This window comes from Eubalaena glacialis, chromosome 10 (assembly GCF_028564815.1).
Source record: "Eubalaena glacialis isolate mEubGla1 chromosome 10, mEubGla1.1.hap2.+ XY, whole genome shotgun sequence".
Classification (NCBI taxonomy): Eukaryota; Metazoa; Chordata; class Mammalia; order Artiodactyla; family Balaenidae; genus Eubalaena; species Eubalaena glacialis.
Window position 1 is genome coordinate 8516233 of NC_083725.1, and position 21075 is coordinate 8537307.

At 49.9% G+C, this 21075-nt stretch overlaps 2 protein-coding genes across 7 annotated transcripts in view; one reads left to right on the forward strand and one right to left on the reverse strand.

The window, feature by feature from the left end:
• The window catches only part of FEZ1 (fasciculation and elongation protein zeta 1), a 39528-nt gene extending 34712 nt beyond the window's left edge, over positions 1-4816 (forward strand). For both annotated transcript variants that reach the window (XM_061202434.1, XM_061202433.1), the window contains exons 9-10: positions 2131-2196; positions 4597-4816. In XM_061202434.1, the coding sequence (XP_061058417.1) occupies positions 2131-2196; positions 4597-4613 (83 nt within the window). In that variant the 3' untranslated portion in view covers positions 4614-4816. The remainder of the gene's footprint in view (positions 1-2130; positions 2197-4596) is intronic.
• Positions 4817-15974: 11158 nt separating this feature from the next.
• The window catches only part of PKNOX2 (PBX/knotted 1 homeobox 2), a 258254-nt gene continuing 253153 nt past the window's right edge, over positions 15975-21075 (reverse strand). For all 5 annotated transcript variants that reach the window (XM_061203226.1, XM_061203224.1, XM_061203225.1 and 2 more), the window contains 3 exons: positions 20311-20387; positions 19203-19381; positions 15975-18166 (listed from right to left, as the gene is read on the reverse strand). In XM_061203226.1, coding sequence (XP_061059209.1) covers positions 17940-18166; positions 19203-19381; positions 20311-20387 — 483 coding nt within the window. In that variant the 3' untranslated portion in view covers positions 15975-17939. The remainder of the gene's footprint in view (positions 18167-19202; positions 19382-20310; positions 20388-21075) is intronic.

Below are 21075 nucleotides of genomic sequence, written 5' to 3' on the forward strand. Positions count from 1 at the left end.
ATGTAGAGTACTCTATCGTGTTCTTTATTTTTTTTTCTATCATGCTCTTTTAAAGAAAAGGAAGAGCTATAAATTTATTACAGATACCTATTCAGGAATTCAGTGTGAAATCCTTTCATTTTAATTAAGAAACACTGGGTTTGTTTACACATTTCAAGTTCCTTTTAAAAATTAGGGCTAGAGAATATCCATCATTTAGAATACTTTGGAAACATAGAAATGTGAACAAAAGAAAATAAGTAACTTCCTGTCCCTTTCACTGTGGTTACTGTATGGTGTTTTTCAGCCACAGTATTTTATGCCTTTTCCATATGGTTGGGATTATACTGGCTATAAAATTTCATATCATGATTTCAGTCACATCAGTTAACATCTGGTTAACATCCTTTTTATGGCTCTCTCTTCTGTCACATGGACATACGACATTCCAATATTTTATCCCTTTAAAAAAAAAAAACTGCCTACTTTCCTGAATACCAATTCTCCTGTAGGTTATGAAAGCTCTCTTTTTGGGCACATCCTTGTATGGGTTTGTGAATCACAACTCCTCTTTCCCCGACTCCTGAGTCAAGGATGTAGGCCAAAGACTGGCTCTGGGGACTGGGCAATTTATATACATTTCAGATTTTGGAGATCACCTTAGTCACATATTGACTGAGTGCAATTATTGTATTTTTACGCCTATTACATTGAAATGAATCCATGTCTAAAAATACGGAAGAAATAAAAGAAACCATTGCCTGGATGGCCTGAGGTCCAGTCTTTTTCTGGAGTTGGCCACGGACTCATGCCACCATCAGGCTCTGTTCCTCACCCACTCCTGAGCTTTGGAGTCAAGTTCCATGACCCTGACTTGCAACTAGGCAAGGTAATCAATGGAAAACAGGACCTAGGAATGGACTGGGGGGTCCCTCCATTGTAATGGTTGCCTCCTGACCCCAGCCATCAGGGCCAGCTGATCTTTAGTGTTTTTTCCACTTGCCAAAAGTAATACATGTTCGTGGAAAAAAGCTGGACACTGTAGAGATATCACATAGAAGGGAACATCCCCCGGGGTCTCACACCCCGAGGTATCTGCTTTTTACGGTTTCATGCACATTCTTCCAGATTTTTCTATGAATATTAGCATTTATTATTTACTCATTTAAAATTAATACATAAAGTTCTGCAGCCTTCTTTCTTCATTCATAAGTATGTCTTGTACATACAGATCGCTCTCATTTCTCATGAAGCTGTATGAGACTGCATATATACCATATACACCACAGTTTACTTAAGGCATCTATTGATGAATAACTCTATTGTTGGATAACCCACCCCTGCCCTCACTTTTTGATAGTATAAGCAAGGTCCAGGTATTTTCTTGAACGATTTTCTGCAAAGCTGACTTCCACAACATGAATCATGAATATGAGAAGATGCTTCCTAGTTTAATAACAGAAAAATCTGTTTTAAAAACTTTTATAAAAAGCCTTTAGGCTTTATTCACTTCCCTATTGTTTGCTTCATGTGTAGGTCACATCCTGTTTCAACAAGAAGTCTGTAAGCTCCTTGAGGGTCATTAATACTCTTCCATTTCCACAAATTCTAGCGCTGTACTGGGCATAGAGTAGAAAATATCTGTGAAATTAAATTCATTTGCTGTTAATAAACTGGAGGTGAGAACTTTGCTAATAATATCTGTTTATATGAATAGAATGTCTTTAAAGACAGATTTATCGGTGGTTCGGTGATGTGACAGCTATTATTCTTAACATTTGGATTGCATCTGAAAGCTGAGTCCTTTTTTAAATTGCTTTGTTTATTTTTATGATCATTAAAGTTACATACTTAGGAGGTGATGTGGAAATTATACATGAGCACACACACAAAAAGTAAAGGATAAAAGAGAAGTCACCTCATCCATAGGGCCACCCTGACTCCTTTGATGGATTTCCCACCAGCCCCCTCCCCGCCCCAGCAGGTTGAATGCTGACTCTTGCCAGAGGCTTCTAGACTTTGCTCAGTACTCAGTGAATGTCTTGTTTCCTTGACTCCTTTCTCGCTCACTTTGGGTTGGTGGGTTGTCTGGCCCCAGAGGTGAGCTCTATGCCCTGATGCATCTTAGCTCCTTTCTCTCTCCTTCCCCAGTTCTCTTTGCCATGAAGGAGGATAATGAGAAGGTGCCCACTTTGCTGACGGACTACATTTTAAAAGGTAAGAGCAGCCCAGGCCTCTGGGAGCAGAAGCATCCTCCAGGGCCCCCTCCCCCAGGACTCCTGCTGGACACGTGGAACCCACACTGCAGCCCTCCCAGGGCATCCACGCCAGGCCAGATCGGCCAGGGCCAGGGAACTCAGTGGACAATTGTGAGGAGGCCCTCGCCTTTGTTGCTAGGAGGCCTGAGGAGGAGATTCCATCACCCCCGAGTCACCAGAGTGACTCCACACAAAAAGCAGCCAAACCAACAAAAGACTTATTGTGAAAGTTCTCTGCGGCTTGGGCTGTTTAGTTGGCAAAAACAAAGCCAGAGGATACCTTTAACAGTTTCAACTACTTGAAAGGCAGCAAACTAGAGTCATGATTAGCTACATCCTTTCATAACTTTTTTGTTTCATCTTATATTATGGAAATTTTTAATATATATAAAAGTAGAGTGAACGGTATGATGAACTGCCATGTACTTAACATCCAGCTTTAACAATTATTAACTCCTGGCCAATCTCGTTTTCATTTATATCACTTCTCTCTTCCATGTTATTTTGAAGCAAATACCAGCCATTATATATATTTTTCATCCATGAATATTTCAGTGTACATTCCTAAAACATAACCACGATATCATGATCACAACTAGAAAAATAAAAAATGTAAAAGTATCTTTGAGGGACTTCCCTGGCCGTCCAGTGGTTAAGATTCCACACTTCCACTGCAGGGGGCTCAGGTTTGATCCCTGGTCGAACTAAGATCCCTCATGCCGCATGGCATGGCCAAAAGAAAAAAAAAATGTATCTTTGATTACCCAACCAGTGTTCAGGTTTCCCTGATTTTCCTATAAAATTTTTTCCGGTTATTTGTTTGAATCAGGATCCAAAGAAGGTCCATACATTACAATTGCATAATGTATCTCTTAAATCTCTTTTAATATATATAGGTTCCCCTTTCCCTCCTCTCTCTCATTCTTTGAATTTTATTTCTTAGAGAAACCAGGTTATTTGCCCCATAGCATTTCCTCATTCCGGCTTTTGCTCGGTAGTTGCGTCCTCACGGTTTCATTTAATATGTTCTTCAACCTTTTGTATTTCCTGTTGCCCAGTAGAGCTAGAGGACTGATCACATTCAGATCGTCCACACCAGACCAGACCAGGCAGGGCCAGCGAACTCAGTGTACAATTGTCCACAAAATTTTTGATAAGTTTTAGGTTGTCAATGGTTGTAAACTTCCATTAAGAGACACCTATTACCTGGTTGTCTTTCTTTGGGGGATATTAATATCTGTATTAGTCTGTTCAGGCTGCTAAAGCAGAAGACCACCAGGTGGCTTAAACAACAGAAATTTATTTTCTCACAGTTCTGGAGGATAGAAGTCCAGGATCAAGGGGCCAGTAAAGTGGGTTTCTAGTGAGGGCTCTCTTCTTGGCTTGTAAACAGCTACCTCCTCGCTATGTTCTCACACGGCCTTTCTTCTGTGTGTGTGAGGAGAGTGCCAGAGTGCTCTGGTGCTTCTTCTTACAAGGACACTAATCCCGGCAGATCAGAGCCCCACCCATATGACTTCATTTAACCCTCCCTCCTTAGAGGCTCCATCTCCAAAGACAGCTGCACTGGGGGTTAGGGCTTCAACATGAATTCTTGGGGGGACACAAACATTGACTGTGTAACACTCTCCATCAATGGTCATTCATTGTCCAGATTCTTTTTTTCATTAGGTTTTGCTCCACAGGCACAACCTTGGGTGCAGCTTCCAAAGGCTTGTGGGCCTCAGTTTAGAACCTCTGAGCTGTATTGTTTCCATAAGGCTCAGAAAGATTAATCTTAAATTTCTGCAGGATGAATTTAGGCTAAACATTGGGAAGAACTTCTGACTCTTAAAGGTTTTAAAAGAGCATCCCATTTCTCAAAGGAGGTGTGTAGAAATGGGTTCTTTAAGCCTGGGAGCCCGAGAGCTAGACTTTACCCCTCACGATCCACTGAAATGTCAGTGAATTTATAAAACTAGTTAACATTTACTGAGCACTTTCTATTTGCCTCTGAGCAACGCTGTGGGGTAGGCAGAGGCACAGTCTACTGTATACATGAAGAAACAAGCACAGGTAGAAGTTATTTCCCGAAGGTCATAGAATTAGTAACAGCCAGACCCAGGATTTGAACCCAAGCAGATGGGCAGCAGAGACCACACAGTGAATCATTACACTGAACAACCGCCTATCCCTGGCTTTTCCTCCTTCTGGAAGGAAGACACGTGATCACCATCCTTCCCAGGTTCTAACGGGGCAGTTCTCTGCTCAGGACGCTGGCGAGAGGCTGGCGTGACCGCTCTCGGCCACGGCCACCCCGGGCTGGCAGGTCTGGCTGCACACTTGCTTTGACATCCCTTCTCTCCTCTTCTCTTTCCAGTGCTCTGTCCCACCTAACCTTGCCCTTGGGAGCAGCCTTGCTGCGGAGGTCACTGAGCAAGAGTCATCCCACCGCAGGGACTGCATGACACCACGTAGCCTCCGCCGTGTATTTAAACGTGTATAGCTTAACCTGGATTAAACATGAGCAAATGCGCAGGGTCCTTTGCTGTTGGCTTCTAGTCCTAGTAACCATTGGATGCATGACCGAGGGGCAGGGCTGGTGACGTCACCTCCTCTCTGCTTGTGTCGGAGGGAGGTAGATGCTGTCGCCACTCATGGTGCAGTCTGGCTCCAGCCCTCAAAAACAGCTTCCACCCTAAGACTAATTTTGAAATAAACCTTCATTTAATTAATATTCTTCATGTGCTTTGGCGTGTGGTGTCCCCCGGCCCTCTGGTACAAACCTCCAGAGGAAGGATGTGTAGCTGCAACCACATGATGATCGGGGCCCGTGACAGCCAACGCGGTGTTTGTTTAGGGCTGGGCCGGTGCGGGGGGTGGGGGGGACATGCCATGCCCTGTGGCGGGGCTGCGGTCGTACAGATGGAAGGAGGAGGCCATCTGCAGACGCCTAAGATCTAGCTGCTTGACAGCTTTACAGGGAGCTACACGCTGAGTTGGAGGAGCTACTGGTTAGAGAGGAGATTGTGAAGTTAGCGCATGGCAAGTGAAGCTCGGGGGGCAGCGGCTGGGCAGCTGTGGTGCCTCCTGTTGGGATGGCCGGGTTGACTCCCGGAGGCCCGGGTGCTGGAGGGCATCAGCTCTGCTGGGTTCTCCCAGCGTGGGGGTCCCGGCTGCTTTCCAGACTGCTCCCACTGACCCCTGGTATCCTCTGGCCATGCGTGCCCTCCTTGCCTTCCCTGCAGCCCTCGACTCCCATGTGCTATCCCCGGCATTGGTGGCAGGCAGTTGCCAGCCTCTTTGGACCAGCAGGTGAAAGCTGTCCTCGTATCCGGAGGGGGCTCGACTTCACCACGACCTGAACTATTTTGGCTTCCATCTTCTGGCTTGAATGATATTAACTCTGCAGATTCCCACAGTCCTGTCTTAAAACAAAACTTGTATCAAGTACTTGCTATGCACCTGCCACTAGCTTTATCACCTCTACAAATCATCTCGCATCTCAGCAGCCCTATGTAGGTAGTAGCATTGCCCTGATAGAAGGATGCGGAGACCAAGAAGCAGAGATGCTCAAAGTGGTGGAGTCAGACTGGCACCTCGGCCTCTTATCCAGTTAGATCCCCACCCCCTCTTAGGAGTTTGGTGTTTGTGTGCCACACGGAAAGCCGTGCTTCGCCACACTGGCAACTCCACAGAAGGCCACAGATCGACACAGGTGACAATAGAAGGCATCCTTGTTGCCCTGCCTCTCACTTCCTGGGCCTCTGCTTTTCTAGCAGCGGTGCCGCAGAGCAGTAGCAGTCTTCCCTGTGGGTGAGGAGGGGAGACTACCCCAGTGCCTGCAGCTTGAACTCGGGCCTCTACACAGAGCAGGACTTCTGTGTGGACAGAGCCCCGGCCGCTATAGGAAGGTGGAAACACCACAAGGTACCCGTGCAAATCCTCAGGGGTCAGCATGTGGACCTAAGTACCAGAGCTTTGACAAAAAGGGGCACCTGAAGCTTTGCATTCTTTGGTGCCATGGCCATGGGGCAAAGGGCCACTGGCAGGGTGAGGTCCTTAGCACGATTCACACTTTGCCAGCTATGGGGGCGGGGGGAGCAGTGAATTCCCAAGAGCCTTCCTTCCTGCCTTGGATTTGTCAGATCTGGGTCAGCCACTCCTTTCCCCCAATTTATCCTGCCAGCAGGTGTCTGAAGCAGCAGAGACAAGCTAATCAAAGCTGCTGGCAGTTAAAAATAAACCTCAGGTGTCAAGGAGACGCTCCATCTCGGAGGAGGTGAGTCTAGCAGGACGGGGGGGTGGGAGCGGCAGCTGCAGTTTCTCTCCTGTTGTCCACATCAGGAGCTGAGGGGGATAGTAAATCAGTGTCTCGTGGTTTCGCATCGTCATTTCCTCTGTCCTTGCTACTCAGCATGAGGGGCCCAGACCAGCAGCAGTGACAACGCGTAGAAACTTGTTAGAAACGCAAAACTCAGGCCCAGCACCCAGGAACCCCCCGCCCCACCTTTGGAAGCTGCAGTTTAACGAGATTTCCAGGCAGTTGGTGTTTGTGTTACGTTTGGAGACACTTTACTAAGCTTTCAGTAAAAAGCTGGAACCCTGACTCTTGGAGACTGAACCCTCAGAAAGCAAGGATGGTGTGATTAACAGGTGACCTCACTGTCTTCCCCCGCCTCTCTGCTACTTATCCCTCAGGACTGTTGTAACGTCCAGGAAGAGTCCCAGGGCGGATGGATACTTCAAACTCCAGTCAGTCCCGATGGCAAAGCTCAGGTCGACCTAGGGACTTGAGCTAGGCACTCAGCCAGGGCCACCGGGGAGCCAAGGCCTGCAGGGCACCCTCGTGGGCAGGTAGGACTTATTCCGGCCAGCAGGCTCCTTTACTGAGGTGCGTCCCCATCAATTAAAGGCCTCCATGTGGGTTTGCGAAGCTTAATCTGATCCAGTCTTGGTGAGGAAATGCCACTGTAGGGCCCGATGCCAGCCTTTGGTTGTGTAGAATTGAAACAAACTATCCTATGTCCCCGTATTCCCTTTCCTTGTATCTCTGCTTCAAGACGGGAGACAGATGTGGTATCTCAGAAAGAAAACCCAAAGGAAAATAAATAAATCAATTAATTAATTAAAAAAGAAAAATGGGACTTCCCTGGTGGCACAGTGGTTAAGAATCCGCCTGCCAACGCAAGGGACACGGGTTCAAGCCCTGGTCCGGGAAGATCCCACATGCCGTGGAGCAACTAAGCCCATGTGCCACAACTACAGAGCCCGTGAGCCGCAACTACTGAAGCCTGTGTGCCTAGAGCCCGTGCTCCGCAACAAAGTGTAGCCCCCACTCTCCGCAACTAGAGAAAAGCCCGTGCGCTGCAACAAAGACCCAGTGCAGACAAAAATAAATAAATAAATAAATAAACAAATTAAAAAAAAAAGAAAACCCAAAGGGAAGGACGTTGGGATACTAAGTTTTATGGGATAAATTGGAGTTTTAAAATGAACTAAACCTTTTGCAGGCTCACTGGAATCATATCTGGACGATAGCTACCTTCAGCTGGAGGTCAGGGAGGAGATGGGAAAGTCATGAGGTGCAATCCAATGGGTGTTTTCGTATGAATGATGAACCAAGTCCTAACGGACGTGATGAGTCCGTTCCATGGGCTTTGAGCATCGCTGTGTCCCAGGGACTCCCCCAACAGCCCCGTCACAGAGAGCGCTTCCGGTCTCACCAAAGGCCGGGAGCAGGGGGCACCCCAGGGGCCCAGCCCTCCTTCAGCAGAAGCGTGAATCGGGAGGGAGCCGGGAGAGGTGACACCCGGGCCAGCCTCCGTGATTAGTATGCGTGGAGGGGAGAGTAATTAGATGCAGCTCTTGGAGAAGAGACACTCACGTTCTTGATGGCGCCTGATTATTTATTTCCTTGGGAGGGTGAGAGGAGATTCCTTAGGATTTCTGTCTGAGCCTGAGCTTTGCTCTCCTCCTCCCTTCATGAGAGAGGGGACGCAGAGGCCACTCTGCTTACCAGGAAGGTGCTTGGCTTCATATTACTGCCTTTCTTTTAAAAGAACAATGGGCCACCTTAGCCCACAGCCTCGCAGCTCCACCCCCCACCCCCCTGCCCAAGCCCTCATGCATATTCATCCTGCTTCAAAGAGCACAGCATGGAATATGCAAATTGGCCAGGCAGGAGCTGGTTGGCATTTTGATAATAGCTTTGTCTGACAAGCCCCAGAGACACGTGCACATCTAGTTCCTCTCTCTCTCTCTCTCTCTCTCATCTCTCTCTCTCTCTCTTCCCCTCCCTCCCTCCCTCCCTCTCTCCCCTTCCTCTATCCTGTGTCCCCCTCTTCATTCTCTCTTCCACTCCCCATCTGTCAGAGAACAGGAAAATGAATCACAGAACCAGAGAAGCGAGTTAATGAAAGGCCAGGTGTCTGCATTCCAGTCCGGTGTATTTCCACTTTTCTCTCCTCTCCTCCTCCTTGAACAGAACCATTTTGTTTTTCCCATTAAAGTGTTCCTGATCTGACAACGCCCGGGGCCCCGGGCCTGCCCTCTGCTCTCAGTGGCCTCCCCCACTTCGTCTGGGCCCCATTCTCTGCTCTCTCTGCCAGAGATGAGCTCCCTTCTCTTTGTCCTTCCATCTTTCAACCTGGTTTTACTGTCAAGAGTCGAGCCTAAAAAACCCAAGAACCTGGCCTCGCCCTCTGAACAAGAGGGAAGGAATCACCTACACAGGCTGGAAGTGAGGGAGGCTTGGATGTCTGTTGTCATCACTGACAGGTCACTCGGACTCAGCAGTTCCTGACCTCTCGCATCCATCTCTACGACACATCTGAGCAGCCATCAGCAGCGGCGCAATGGACCTGCCGTTGCCCCCTTCTTGGTCCCCGTCTGTTGATAGTCAACAGCGGCCTCTCCCCCAACACTATCTCCCTAACCCCCTGCCGCAGCACCGCTCCTAGAAAAGTACACAGAGCAATTTCTTAAGGACTTAGGTCCTGCCCCTCCCTCCCAAATGTAAATGGTTGCTCCTAGAAAAGTATGCAGAGCAATTTCTTAAGGACTTCGGTCCTGCCCCTCCCCCCAAATGTAAATGGTTCCAGCGGGAGCTGGTGGGCTACTGGGTAGATGCTCTGCTTCGGGAGAGGCAGCTAAGGTTTGGATCCCACGTCTGTGAAGGCTGTTTCATCTGGGAAACTTAGAGGAGAAAAGCAAAGGCAGGGGCAGGGATGCAGGCACTTCCGAGGATTTCAGGGAAGAGGGGAGTCTCTTCCATTGAACTTGAAGGCCAGCCCTGATCAAGCCAAAGCTCAGGAGGCAAATTACCTCATAGAAGGAGCATAGGTTTGAGGCTTGGGTTAAAATCCCAGCTCTACTACCTATTCGCTAAATAATTTTTTTTAAATTAATTAATTAATTAATTAATGGCTGTGTTGGGTCTTCGTTTCTGTGCGAGGGCTTTCTTCTAGTTGTGGCAAGCGGGGGCCACTCTTCATCGCGGTGCGCGGGCCTCTCATTATCGCGGCCTCTCTTTTTTTTTTTTAATATTTATTTATTTATTTATTTATTTTTTAATTTATGGCTGTGTTGGGTCTTCGTTTCTGTGCAAGGGCTTTCTCTAGTTGTGGCAAGTGGGGACCACTCTTCATCGCGGTGTGCGGGCCTCTCATTATCGCGGCCTCTCTTGTTGTGGAGCACAGGCTCCAGACACGCAGGCTCAGTAGTTGTGGCTCACGGGCCTAGTTGCTCCGCGGCACGTGGGATCTTCCCAGACCAGGGCTCGAACCCGTGTCCCCTGCATTGGCAGGCAGATTCTCAACCACTGCGCCACCAGGGAAGCCCCGCTAAATAATTTTTGAGAAAATTATTTAATTTCTCTGTTTCCTTATTTTAGAAATGGGATATTAATATTAATAATAATGCCAGTAATTCTCCCAGGGTTTTTCTTGAATCATTTACAGTATCTAGCATATATGCTAAGTGCTTAATAAATTGTGACTTTTATTGTTGCTGGTAAACTTCCAGGAACATAGAGAAAGGACTGGGCCCTATGGCCTCTTGAGCCTCACCATTTTTTCAATCCAGAAGGCACCAGAAACACCTGAAAACAAAACCAAAACAAGATAGGGTGTGGCCTGTTCCCCTCAAATCAGCCTCACCGCCTCCCTTTAGGCTCCCTAAATCCTGCTTAGTGGTGGCCCATCTGATTCTAGGACCAGTGGTCTCTGGGCTCTCCTGCACAAGGCGACAAAGCCAAGAGGCAGAGCTGGGTCATATTCTGATTTCTCAGCAGGTTCATTCAAGGTGGGTGGTGGAGGAGGGACGGTGAAAAGTCACATTTATTTTGCACTTGAGAAAAGATTCTATTTTCACTGGCAAGGAGACAGGTAGAATGACAGAAGAGGAAGCACACGGACCACCCCAGACGCACTCAGAGAAGCCTCACGTGCTGTAGGATTAGCACGTGATCCGATCAGGTGGGGACATGAGGATAAATTCAAGAGGTTGGAGAAAGGCACTGCAGATCTCCCGCGTAGGAAGTTAAGCCTCGAAGACCACTGCTTCCTCCACCCGCCGCCAGAGGGCAGCTCTCAGCTCGAGGGGCGGAGGTTGGCGGGATCCGGTGAATCTCTGCAACGCGGGGGGGCCCCCGGGCCCCCCGCGCTCCCGTGGCTGGACGTGGACGGCAAAGGTGGGTGACAATTTACAATGCGCTGTGGATGGGGTTCCCACAGGGAGTGGGCAAGTTGGGTTTACTGACCCTTGGTGCCCTTTCCAGGACTGAGAAACAGTGTTTTCACACTAGCCTGGGATCCTTGTGTGCAAAGACCCGTGGAGGGGGCGGTACGGAGGGCAACAAGGCCCTTTCGGCTCAGAGCGACTCACCGCGGAGCTTTTTCTGCAATCAGGCTTGGGTGAGGCAGTGGTTCAGCATCTCCGGGGTGCTATTCAAAATGCACCGACCTCAGCCCCACCCTTGGAGAGCCTGCTCTAGCAGATTGAGAATGGAATTTGGGCGCCTGCACCTCCGAAAGCCTGCTCAGCAATTCTGAGGTGCCTCCTGCCGAGAACTCCTGAGGTGGGATTTGGGAGAGAGACAAAGATGCCCCTGGGCATGGAGGTGCTGGGGGGATTTCGTCACAAGAGAGCTAGGTTATTTCATCTCCTTCCAAAATGTGGCCCCATGTGCATACACAGTGCCATGCAGGCAAAGGGGCAGCAGGAAATGTGGAGCAGGCTAGCTGCTGGGGGCCTGGGCAGTGATGTGGTCTCAGCTTCTCCAGCAGGGCTGGGGCCGTCCGCAGGGCGGAGCAGCATCCCCAGGAGAAGCTGGGAATCCGCTGCACCGTCGCCCGCGGGACTGAGTTTCATAGAAGATCCACCAAAGGGGAACTTAACGACCCTGCCCTCTCACCCCCTCGCTGTGCAAGTGAGGAAGTGAATTTAGATGGTCCCTGTGTGTGAGGGGAAGTATTGGCAGAGCCTCAGTCAAATCCAGGGGAAGCCAGTGCTCTTTCTTTCCCTGCAAAGGAGTCACGGGAGGCCCGCAGGTGGGCAGAGCTGGCCTTACATGAGTCTGATATCATAAAATGTTGCAGTACTATGGGGGGAAGAACCACCCAGAAATTCACGAAAGAGCAGGTGGGTGGGAGATCTGCACACCTGAAGTGAGTTCTCTGGATAATGCTTGGGTGTAATAAGATGAAAAAAAATCTGAAAATGAAAAGGTGTAATGAGATATACACAACTGAAGGGAATTGTCTTAAATGGCTGATTGTAATGAGATGTACATAAATTGTCAGGCTTGTAATGAAATGAAAAAAAATTCTTGCCTGGTAATACTGGGTGTAATGTCTACACCTGAAATAAGTTGTCTCAGTGCACTGAGTGTAATGAGATGCACATAATTTTAAAGAGTGTAATGAGATGAAAAATAAATCAAACACTTGTCTTAAAATGAAAGATGTACTTAGATGCACACACCTGAAGGGCATTGTCCTATATGGTTTTGGTTTAATGAGATGCATTTAATTTGCAAAGGGGCTAAATGAGATTGGCCCAGAGAGAGGCTGAGAAATATAAAAGTATAGGGTATACTTGACAGTGGTATCATAAAATCTGCCTGGTATGTGGGATGGAAATAAGATGCTACCTTAGTAAATGCGTGGAGGACTTCCCTGGTGGCGCAGTGGTGAAGAATCCGCCTGCCGATGCAGGGGACATGGGTTCGAGCCCTGGTCCGGGAAGATCCCACATGCCGCGGAGCAACTAAGCCCGTGCGCCACAACTACAACTGCTGAGCCTGCGCTCTAGAGCCCACAAGCCACACTACTGAGCCCACGTGCTACAACTACTGAAGCCCGCATGCCTAGAGCCCGTGCTCCGCAACAAGAGAAGCCACTGCAATGAGAAGCCTGCGCACAACAATGAAGAGTAACCCCCGCTCACCACAACTAGAGAAAGCCCACGCACAGCAACAAAGACCCAGCACAGCCAAAAAGAAAGAAAGGAGGAAAGAAATGCGTGGAGTATGATGCTATTGGCATTCTTTCTGCCAGTCCTCCGTGACCTTTGGTCTGGGATGCTCTGCAAAGTTAAATTATCCTCTGTCCCCCATACGATGCCAGGCATATAGTAGGCACCTGTGGATACTCACTGAATGATTAACTGGCTCAGGGAGTTGTAGTGTATTTAGCAAAAGGAGGTTAAAGGGAGCAGCTATAAAACAAGGAACTTCTAAAAGGCAACTGAAAACTATTTTCTGAGAGCGATGTTTCTCAAAGTCTTTAGCATCTTGATCAGAATCTGGGAAAAATCTAGTCGTGGGACCTAATCATATATAACAAGCAACCTGGTGGTTTTTATGCCCCAAGGCTCATGATCGCCTCTGAAGGCCAGGTAGGCAGGCAACATATGAGTGAAGGTATCTGGATGTCAGACGCAGGTACCTTTGCAATTAAAGGTCGGAGATTCTTCACTTCCACAAATATATTCTCCCCAATTTTTTTCAAAGGCAGAGCCCTATTTCAAAGGCAGAGCTCCCCCCCCCCTTTTTTTAAAAGGAACCATTGTTTTATTTTTATAAATTTACTTTTATTTATTTATTTATTTTTGGTTGTATCGGGTCTTCGTTGCTGCGTGCGGGCTCTCTCTAGCTGCAGTGAGCGGGAGCTACTCCTTGTTGCGGTGCACGGGCTTCTCGTTGAGGTGGCTTCTCTTGCGGAGCACGGGCTCTAGGTGCACGAGCTCAGTACTTGTGGCTCGCGGGCTCCAGAGCGCAGGCTCAGTAGTTGTGGCACACGGGCTTAGTTGCTCCGTGGCATGTGGAATCTTCCCGGACCAGGGCTCGAACCCGTGTCCCCTGCATTGGCAGGCAGATTCTTAACCACTGTGCCACCAGTGATGTGCCACCATCACTCTTGCTGGAGCAATGGGTATAGAGATGTATTTTCCTTTTTAAAAAAACCACTCAAATATTGGAGGGAAAGGCAAAAAAGGAAAAGAATAAAAGGGAGGAGGAAGCATAATTAGTCAACGAGCCAACCAAGGAGTGGCAGCCCAATAATAAATGACCCTCAGCCTTCCGGTTGGGGGATCACATGAGTTGCCATTGTCACGACAACCTGGAGGCCACATCATCGGGGGCCGCAGTGACTCAACTACATTCAGCTGTAGCCAGGTGGGAATATAGGTCCTGAGTTGCCTGATTGCCCAATTTTTGAAGAGAAACCAGGAATCTGAATTTTGATATGCAACCTTCTAACTTAAATGTTGGCCCCAAAATTTTACAAAACAGTATATGGTCCAAACAAAACATGGCCGTGAGCTGAATTTGACCTGAGTGCCTCCTGTTTACAACTCTGAATGATCAAGTTTGAGGTCATTGTCCTAGGATGCGATCATAAGTCATCCATTATGGGGATGTTAGGAGCTCACTTCAGTCTCAATCTTCCCCTAGAATGTGCATTCCCTGAAGGCAAGGACTATGTCTTTGTTGATCACAGTTATATCCTCAGTATCTAGAACTGCCTGGGACAGAGTCGGCGCTCAATTAATACATGAATGAATGAGTCCGTGCCGGCTGCAGTGTGACAGTCACTGCCCTCATCTGGTCACATCCAAGGCAGCAGAGAGGTCCCATGGTTGAGGAAGTTGAGCTCTGGTCATGAATTTCCCTGAGCAGGAATCTCCAATCAGGTCATCCCTGATGGGCTCAGGGCTGGGGCTAAAAGTTAGTCTGAACATTTCCCAGGGCCCTGATACCACAGCTCCATTTTGGGGGTAAAGGAACTCTCCCCCACCCCCAACCCCGCATTGTCCCATCTCTCTTACTTCCGCATGGATTGTGGCTCATCTTCTCCGTGGGTTGGATAGGATTGGGGTCATGCACAGACAGAGGTTGCTGCCTTCTCAAAACACAACCACCCACATCTCAAATGATTTAGGAAACCGCTTTTTAGTTAGAAGCATTGTGTAAAAGATGGTAGAACTTGAGAGAAAAACTTAGGAAGGGGTGGGAGAGGCTGGGGTAGGCCACTGTAATTTCTGAGAGTAGTGTTTCCTAAAATCTGTTTTGTGTGTAACTAGTATAATTGAATAGACATTACTTGAAAAAAAAGATAAACACATTTGGGGAACATGTTAAACAGAGACAGGTTTCTTTCCTGCAGGACTTCTCAGAGGCTTTAATGTACTAATGCACATTATGAAACTCCTCTAACAAAATATAATATGCAGTTCATCCTAGACTAATTGGGCTGTGGAAATTTTTTTTTTTTTTTTTTTTGATAGCATATCTTTTAAGACTGTGTTCCTTGGAAATCACTGCTTTGAAAGCTGTCTTCCTGGCTCTGGAAGGTGAGGTTCTAGGTATCATCGTCCTGTGGCTCTTGAGACTTTTTTCACTGCCCAGAGGCGGCATCTCTGCTGTGTTTGCAGAATCTCCAGGTGTGACTGGGGGTTGGGCTCTGGGAGGGCGGTGACCCAGGGGACCGCTATCCACGCTGCGTGGAGGCCCGTTTTGCCTGTGGAATCACTCCCTTTCCCATCTTCAGCCTGGTCAGAGGGTGTCCACGGGTAAGTGTAAACTCTGCGGCCTTTTTGAACGGGAACAAGGAACTCCCCCTCCTGCTTCTAAACCGATACCCCAGTACAGGGCCCAGATAAGGAAACCTCTAGGTTGAAAGTAACACGAAAGACTGCCTCTCACTTAGTTGGGGAGATAGCTGCCTCTTAATTTCTTCCTGCCCTAGGGAATAGAGTGCTCAATTATGGGGTTCAAAGGGCAGGCTACCCTCTAGACGCAGCTTCTGGATTCAATGTGGCAGTCAAGACTGCCTCTCCTTCCTGATTCCCGGGACCTTTCACCTGAGGGATAGGGCATGTGAGGGCTGGGGGAGGGGCAGTGGTGGCCCCAGCTTGGATGGAGGTCGGAAAAGCCAGGGGCTTTGAGGGTAGGGTGTGGTGGAAGAGCTCCCCTGCTATGGGGGCAGCCTGCCAGGAGAGGGCAGTGCAGAGCCTCCTCCTGTCTTCCCTCCTTCATCTCTTTGTCTTGGAGCAGACACGTCTGCGCTGAGTGTACCGAACTTGGCCGTCTTCCTCCCCAGACAGGTAAACTAAGGACACCCAGAAAGCCCTCTTCCTTGATCCTTTCATGGGTATTCAGGTCAACAAGGAGCATGCTGAGGGCTCCAAATTTTCTCCGGTCCAGGGTCCCCCTAACCCCTAATCACAGAAAAAGAGAATCGCGTGCCAGAATTATGGTAGGTAATAAGGTTTACTGAAAACTCGGCCACATTCAGTACTGGTTTGGTGGATACATCAGAAGAGGTTGCATAACATTAGGCAGGTGGAGGGGGCTGGGAGGAGGATGTGTGGGCACGTGTGTGCAGGTGTGCCTGTGCTGGGGTGGGATGCCTGTCCAAAGTGATAAGTGGAAGGGTGTGTGTGCAAACAAGAAAAATGAACCAGAACAGGAAATGTATTTTATCCCACTTCACGTTGCAAAAGTCTCACGCCAAAAAAGCTAGACTCTCCTCTACCTATGGCATCAAAAGGGAGTAAAAAATGATTGGATCACCCAGATTATAAATAAGGTTATTTGTTTCTCAAAAATCCCTATTTAAAACATTAAATATCAGCTCTTTTGGGGGAAGAAATACATTCATTTCAGGGAGACCTCAGGAAAGCCACCATCCTTTTGCTCCTCCGTAGGGGGCCCTGCGGGGGCCCTCGAGTTGAGCCAGGCAGCTGCTTACATCCTGCCACTGACGGAGATGGCCAACGCACAACTGACAAATGAAGCTGCAAGTCCATTAAATTAAATTCAATGGAAAACACACGTGTGATCAGTCCCGTCATTCACAGCCATAGGGGTGGGAGGGAACGGGAGGATGGAGTGCCAACCCCGGGGGACCGGATGTTGGGGTGGGAGGGTGTGTGTTGGGCAGATGGTGGGAAGACCCCTCCTCCTGGTGGAGCCCCAGTTCCTCCAGTGCTGTGTAAGTGATGGTGTGTAGAACAGTGAGGCGGGGGGGTGGGGCACCTCCTCCACACTTTGGATATTGATGGGAAGAGGGATGTAGCACCTTCTCCAACCCCTGGCTTCCCACTGGGCTGGATGCTTCTTTCCAATGTTTCTTCTGCCTCCTCTGAAGGATAGAGTGAAGACGAAAGGATGAAGGCTGGTGGAGCCGGCCTGGGAGCAGGGGGACAGCAGTGAGGGATGGGAAGGGTCGACAGATTCCAAGCTAACCTGGCTCCACCCTCTCTGATGGCCCCTGGAGAGGGTGGAACGTCTGGGGAGCTCCATCGGAGGGCTGGAACATCTGGGATAAGACACCACTGTCCTGTTGTTACAGGAGCTGAGTTCTGTGGCCACTGGGGACAGCTGTGGTCCCCAAAGTCACCTTGGTATGGCTCCTAGCCCAGGTTCTGCCATCTCCTTGGGTCCTGGAGCCAACCCAGGTGAGGGGACTCGGCTTAACCTCCTATAAATGAGCCCACCAGCTTACCACTGATTTCCAGGAGAGAGAGAAGGCGGCTCTGGTGGCTCCCATCCCTCTCTCCCAAGTCCACGGTTGCCTGTGCCCAGAGACAGGGCCTTGGAGGACTGAGAAGAGCTCTAGGGAATCCAGGTCCCACTCTGGTCTGCCGGATGTGATGCCTCAGGCCGTTCCCCTCCTCCAGCCATGGATTATACGTTCAGGCTCCCTCCTGCCCTTGAAGGTCTCTCAGAGGAGCTGAGAACCCTCTGGAGGTGGAACCCAGACCCCCCCCCCACCTTGTCTCTCCCTTTCCTCCTAACTAACTCTGTTCCCTGGCAAAGGCTCACTCTGTGGACAGCACTGATCACCTCACAGCGCAGGGCTTGTAAACAACGCAAGTCTTCAGTGGCGGGGGCTGGGGGGCCTGGGTGCCATCTGTCCTCAGGGATTTGGTGAGTCCAGATCTCACTCCTGCCTTCCTGTCTAGGCTGCTCGACTGGCCCCGCCAAACGGAGTCCTCTGCAGCTCTAGGGAAGTGGGGCCAGGGTACTGGTTGAAGCTTGGTGGTTGGGAAGGAGCAGGTGTTTCCTCCGCATTTCCTCCAGCTACTGATTTTGGGAAGCCAGGGTCCAACTTCCTCGGTGCTGCCTGCCTGTGTCTCCTTCCCCCCCACCCTGAAGCCCTCCTGACGACACTCCTCTCCTGCTCGGTGATCAGTGCCATCTGGGCTGCCCGACTACTCCAGGGAGTCACTGTGTTCCAAGCCCAGGTCGCTGACATTCGTTGTCTGCAGCTCGTCGGCCTCCTCCTCCAGCTCCTCTTCCTCCTCCTCTTCCATCTCATCCTCATCCTCTTCTTCTGTCCCATCCAATGAGTCGTCGTGTGCGGCCATCATAGCCTGCTGCATGGCCATGGTGGCATTGTCTGAGGACAGGGACTGCAGGTTGTCCAGGTTGATGGAACCTACGTGAGAGAAGAAGGCAGGGGTCAGGCCCAGGAAAGCCAGTGGATTCAGTGGTGAGCTCCTACACTGGACAGTCGCCTGGCGTGAAGTCTCCTGTCTGTTGCCCTGTCAGCCACTCCCTGCCCCATCCCAAGCAGCAGCACTCCTGGGTACCACTTCCTGAGCATCTTCTGGGTAAGTATGTCAAACACCGTTGCCTTTCGAAGAATTCTGTAAGTAGGTATTATCATCCCCATCCTAAAGAGGAGGGAACAGTCTCAGACAGTTGAGTCATTAGCTCAGGATGACAGAGTCAGGCATGATACAGCTGGGATTCTCTCCCTGGTTGGTCAAGCTCAAAATCTGTTGATTTCTACTCTACCTCATAAGACTATTGCCCACCACACAGAACTGGTACCCAGTCATATAAATGCACGCATACATGAAGGTACGCCTGCACACGTGTGCACCTCCACTCCACTTCCCACACAGAGCTAGCTTCACATGCTAAGCTATAAAATGTTGTCTGGCTCGTGGCTCATTGAATTATTCATTGTGCACCAGGCGACCGGCAATTAGAAACGTGTATACGGAGGGTGTGATGGAGAAGCTGGGAAAACAAAGCTCTTCCTGGCCTCCGTTCACAAGCCAGCTGCCTGCTTCGGTATTTATAGATGGCCCTGGCTCTTGGGGAACTGTGCAAACACTGACTGGTGCTGAGGAACTTCAGGTGGGTGTGGGACTGAGGAGGGGGGACTCTGCTGAGGAGCCATTGACTCAGATGACCACCAACTCACTCCCACTCGTCTTTGTGAGATTGCTTTTGGCTTGTTAAAATATATGCAAAAAAAAAAAATCCCTTTCTTTCAGGCTGACATACATCGTTTGATGGGGATCGGGTAGGGATAACTATTGTGACAGATCTGACACGGCCACTCAAGTGTGTAGACGTTCAGCCCCTGACTCTGTGCACAGCTGCACCCGTAGGAGCTCCAGGAGCCCCCTCCCAACCAGCCCCCCGCCCCCATCTACAGTACTCTCAGCCCCAGCTCTTACCATCGGGGTTTGTCCCCGGGGCACCACCCTGCTGCTGCAGCACCCCTGCAGCAATGGAGTTGGGCCAGAATCTTTGGGTGGGCCGGTGCTGCGACTTGATTTTCTTGGCTTTGGGGGCAGGGTCGGGGTTGCTGGCGTCAAGCATGGGCTGCAGGATGCGCCTCCGGGCATTGATGAACCTGCCCAGGGGTAAGATGGAGACGGGTAAGTCACCACCAGGGGGCGGGAGCATGTGTGCGCAGGTACGTGTGTCTGTGTGTGGGTGTGTGCACATGTGTGCATGTGTGCGTGTGTATGCACACGTGTGCGTGTGTGTGCAGAGAGCGCTAAGCCGCTTCCAGACTCTCAGAAGCTGGTCCTTGTATGGAACAGACCGGGGTCTGGTCTAGGGTGTGGAATCACAGCTGTGATGAGCCCTGGGCACCGAGGAGCTCGTGACGTCACCAGGGGGCTTGGTGACCACAAACCAGCGTGGAATGAATGCGTGAGAAGGGTCAGGAATCTCTGTTCCAGACTGGTCAGGACTGAACAGAGGAAGGAAGAGCCCCCGAGTCAAAGGCACTAACCTCTGACCTGACCTCTCTCCAGAGGGCCAAGGGTCTGCTCCCATCCAGCCAGAACTTGCCCTCTGAGATTTCTATGACACCCCAGCTGGCCACAGAGGAGGGGAGCACGGGAGCCCTGTGGGGTGAGAACTGCCAATTCCTCCCTATCCTTCCTGCTCCCAGCCCTGCAGAGTGTTTCAGCTTGAGCTCTTTTTACATGGGTGGTGAGTAGACCAGATGACCACCGGTGGCCTCGGGTCGTGGGATGCAGGCACCCTTGTGTGTTTGTAGTGCAGGTGGGGCTGGGTTTTCTATTAGGCAAGAAGCTTCCAGTGATGTTCCTGACACAGTTTCCCAGGAGAGGGCGCTGAGAAGCTGCAGATGAAGCTATAGGTGTTGATTCCGGATATCTGCTTCCAGCCCACATGGGATGGCTGGCATGGTCGCCAGGTTGAGACTGAGGCCAGGCTGGGCACTCTAGCCTCTCTCCCCTGCTATGCATTCCCCTGCCCAGCAAGTGGCCCCTGGGTCTGAGAGCCTCTGGGCAGGCGATACTAACTCACCAGTTATTCACTTGCAGGAGGGTGAGGTTTGTCTGGGCCGCGATCTGCCTCTTCTCATCCTCTGTGGGGTAGGGGTGCTGAAATGAGAGGTGACGGGCTAGTGAGGGATGGGCACGTGGTGGCCTGGTCCCCCTAGAGACCATGCCCACGACACAGGCAGCATCGCGGGCCAGGTAGCCCCAGTGGTTTGGAAGCCCAAAAAGGGGAAAGTGTAATGTTGTTCCCCAGAAAGAATGGCCAAGGGCTTGGAGGGAGGCTGCTCTGTGCCTGAGGAGGGCCACCTGCCCTGAGCCCAGCCCCCCATGGTGGAGGACCAAGTGGTTTCCCAAGGGTCGGTACAGTTCAATACTGATCTCTTCCAAAGCAGTGTCACATTCTCACTTGGTCCACCCCCAAACAGGCAGGTCAGGCATTATCAATATTAGGATTGACAATGGCCTCTAAAGCCCATAGGACTCTCAGAAGGTGGTAAACGGGTGAACGAATCCATTTAATTTAAACTAACTGACATTTACTGAATATCTACTACGTGTGCAGATTCATGCAGGCATCCTAGGAGACAGAAGATAAATATAATGATAACTACGACTTGTGTAATACTTTATAGCCTATGAAATGCTTTCATGCACTTAATTTCACTTAATAAAGCATATCGGTAAAACTTGGTAAGAGGCAGGTTAGGTGAAGAAACTGAAGGACTATCTATCTCCACTGTCCCCCAGATGGCGGCATCAGCTCGGAAATCAGTTCTGACATTGGTCCGGG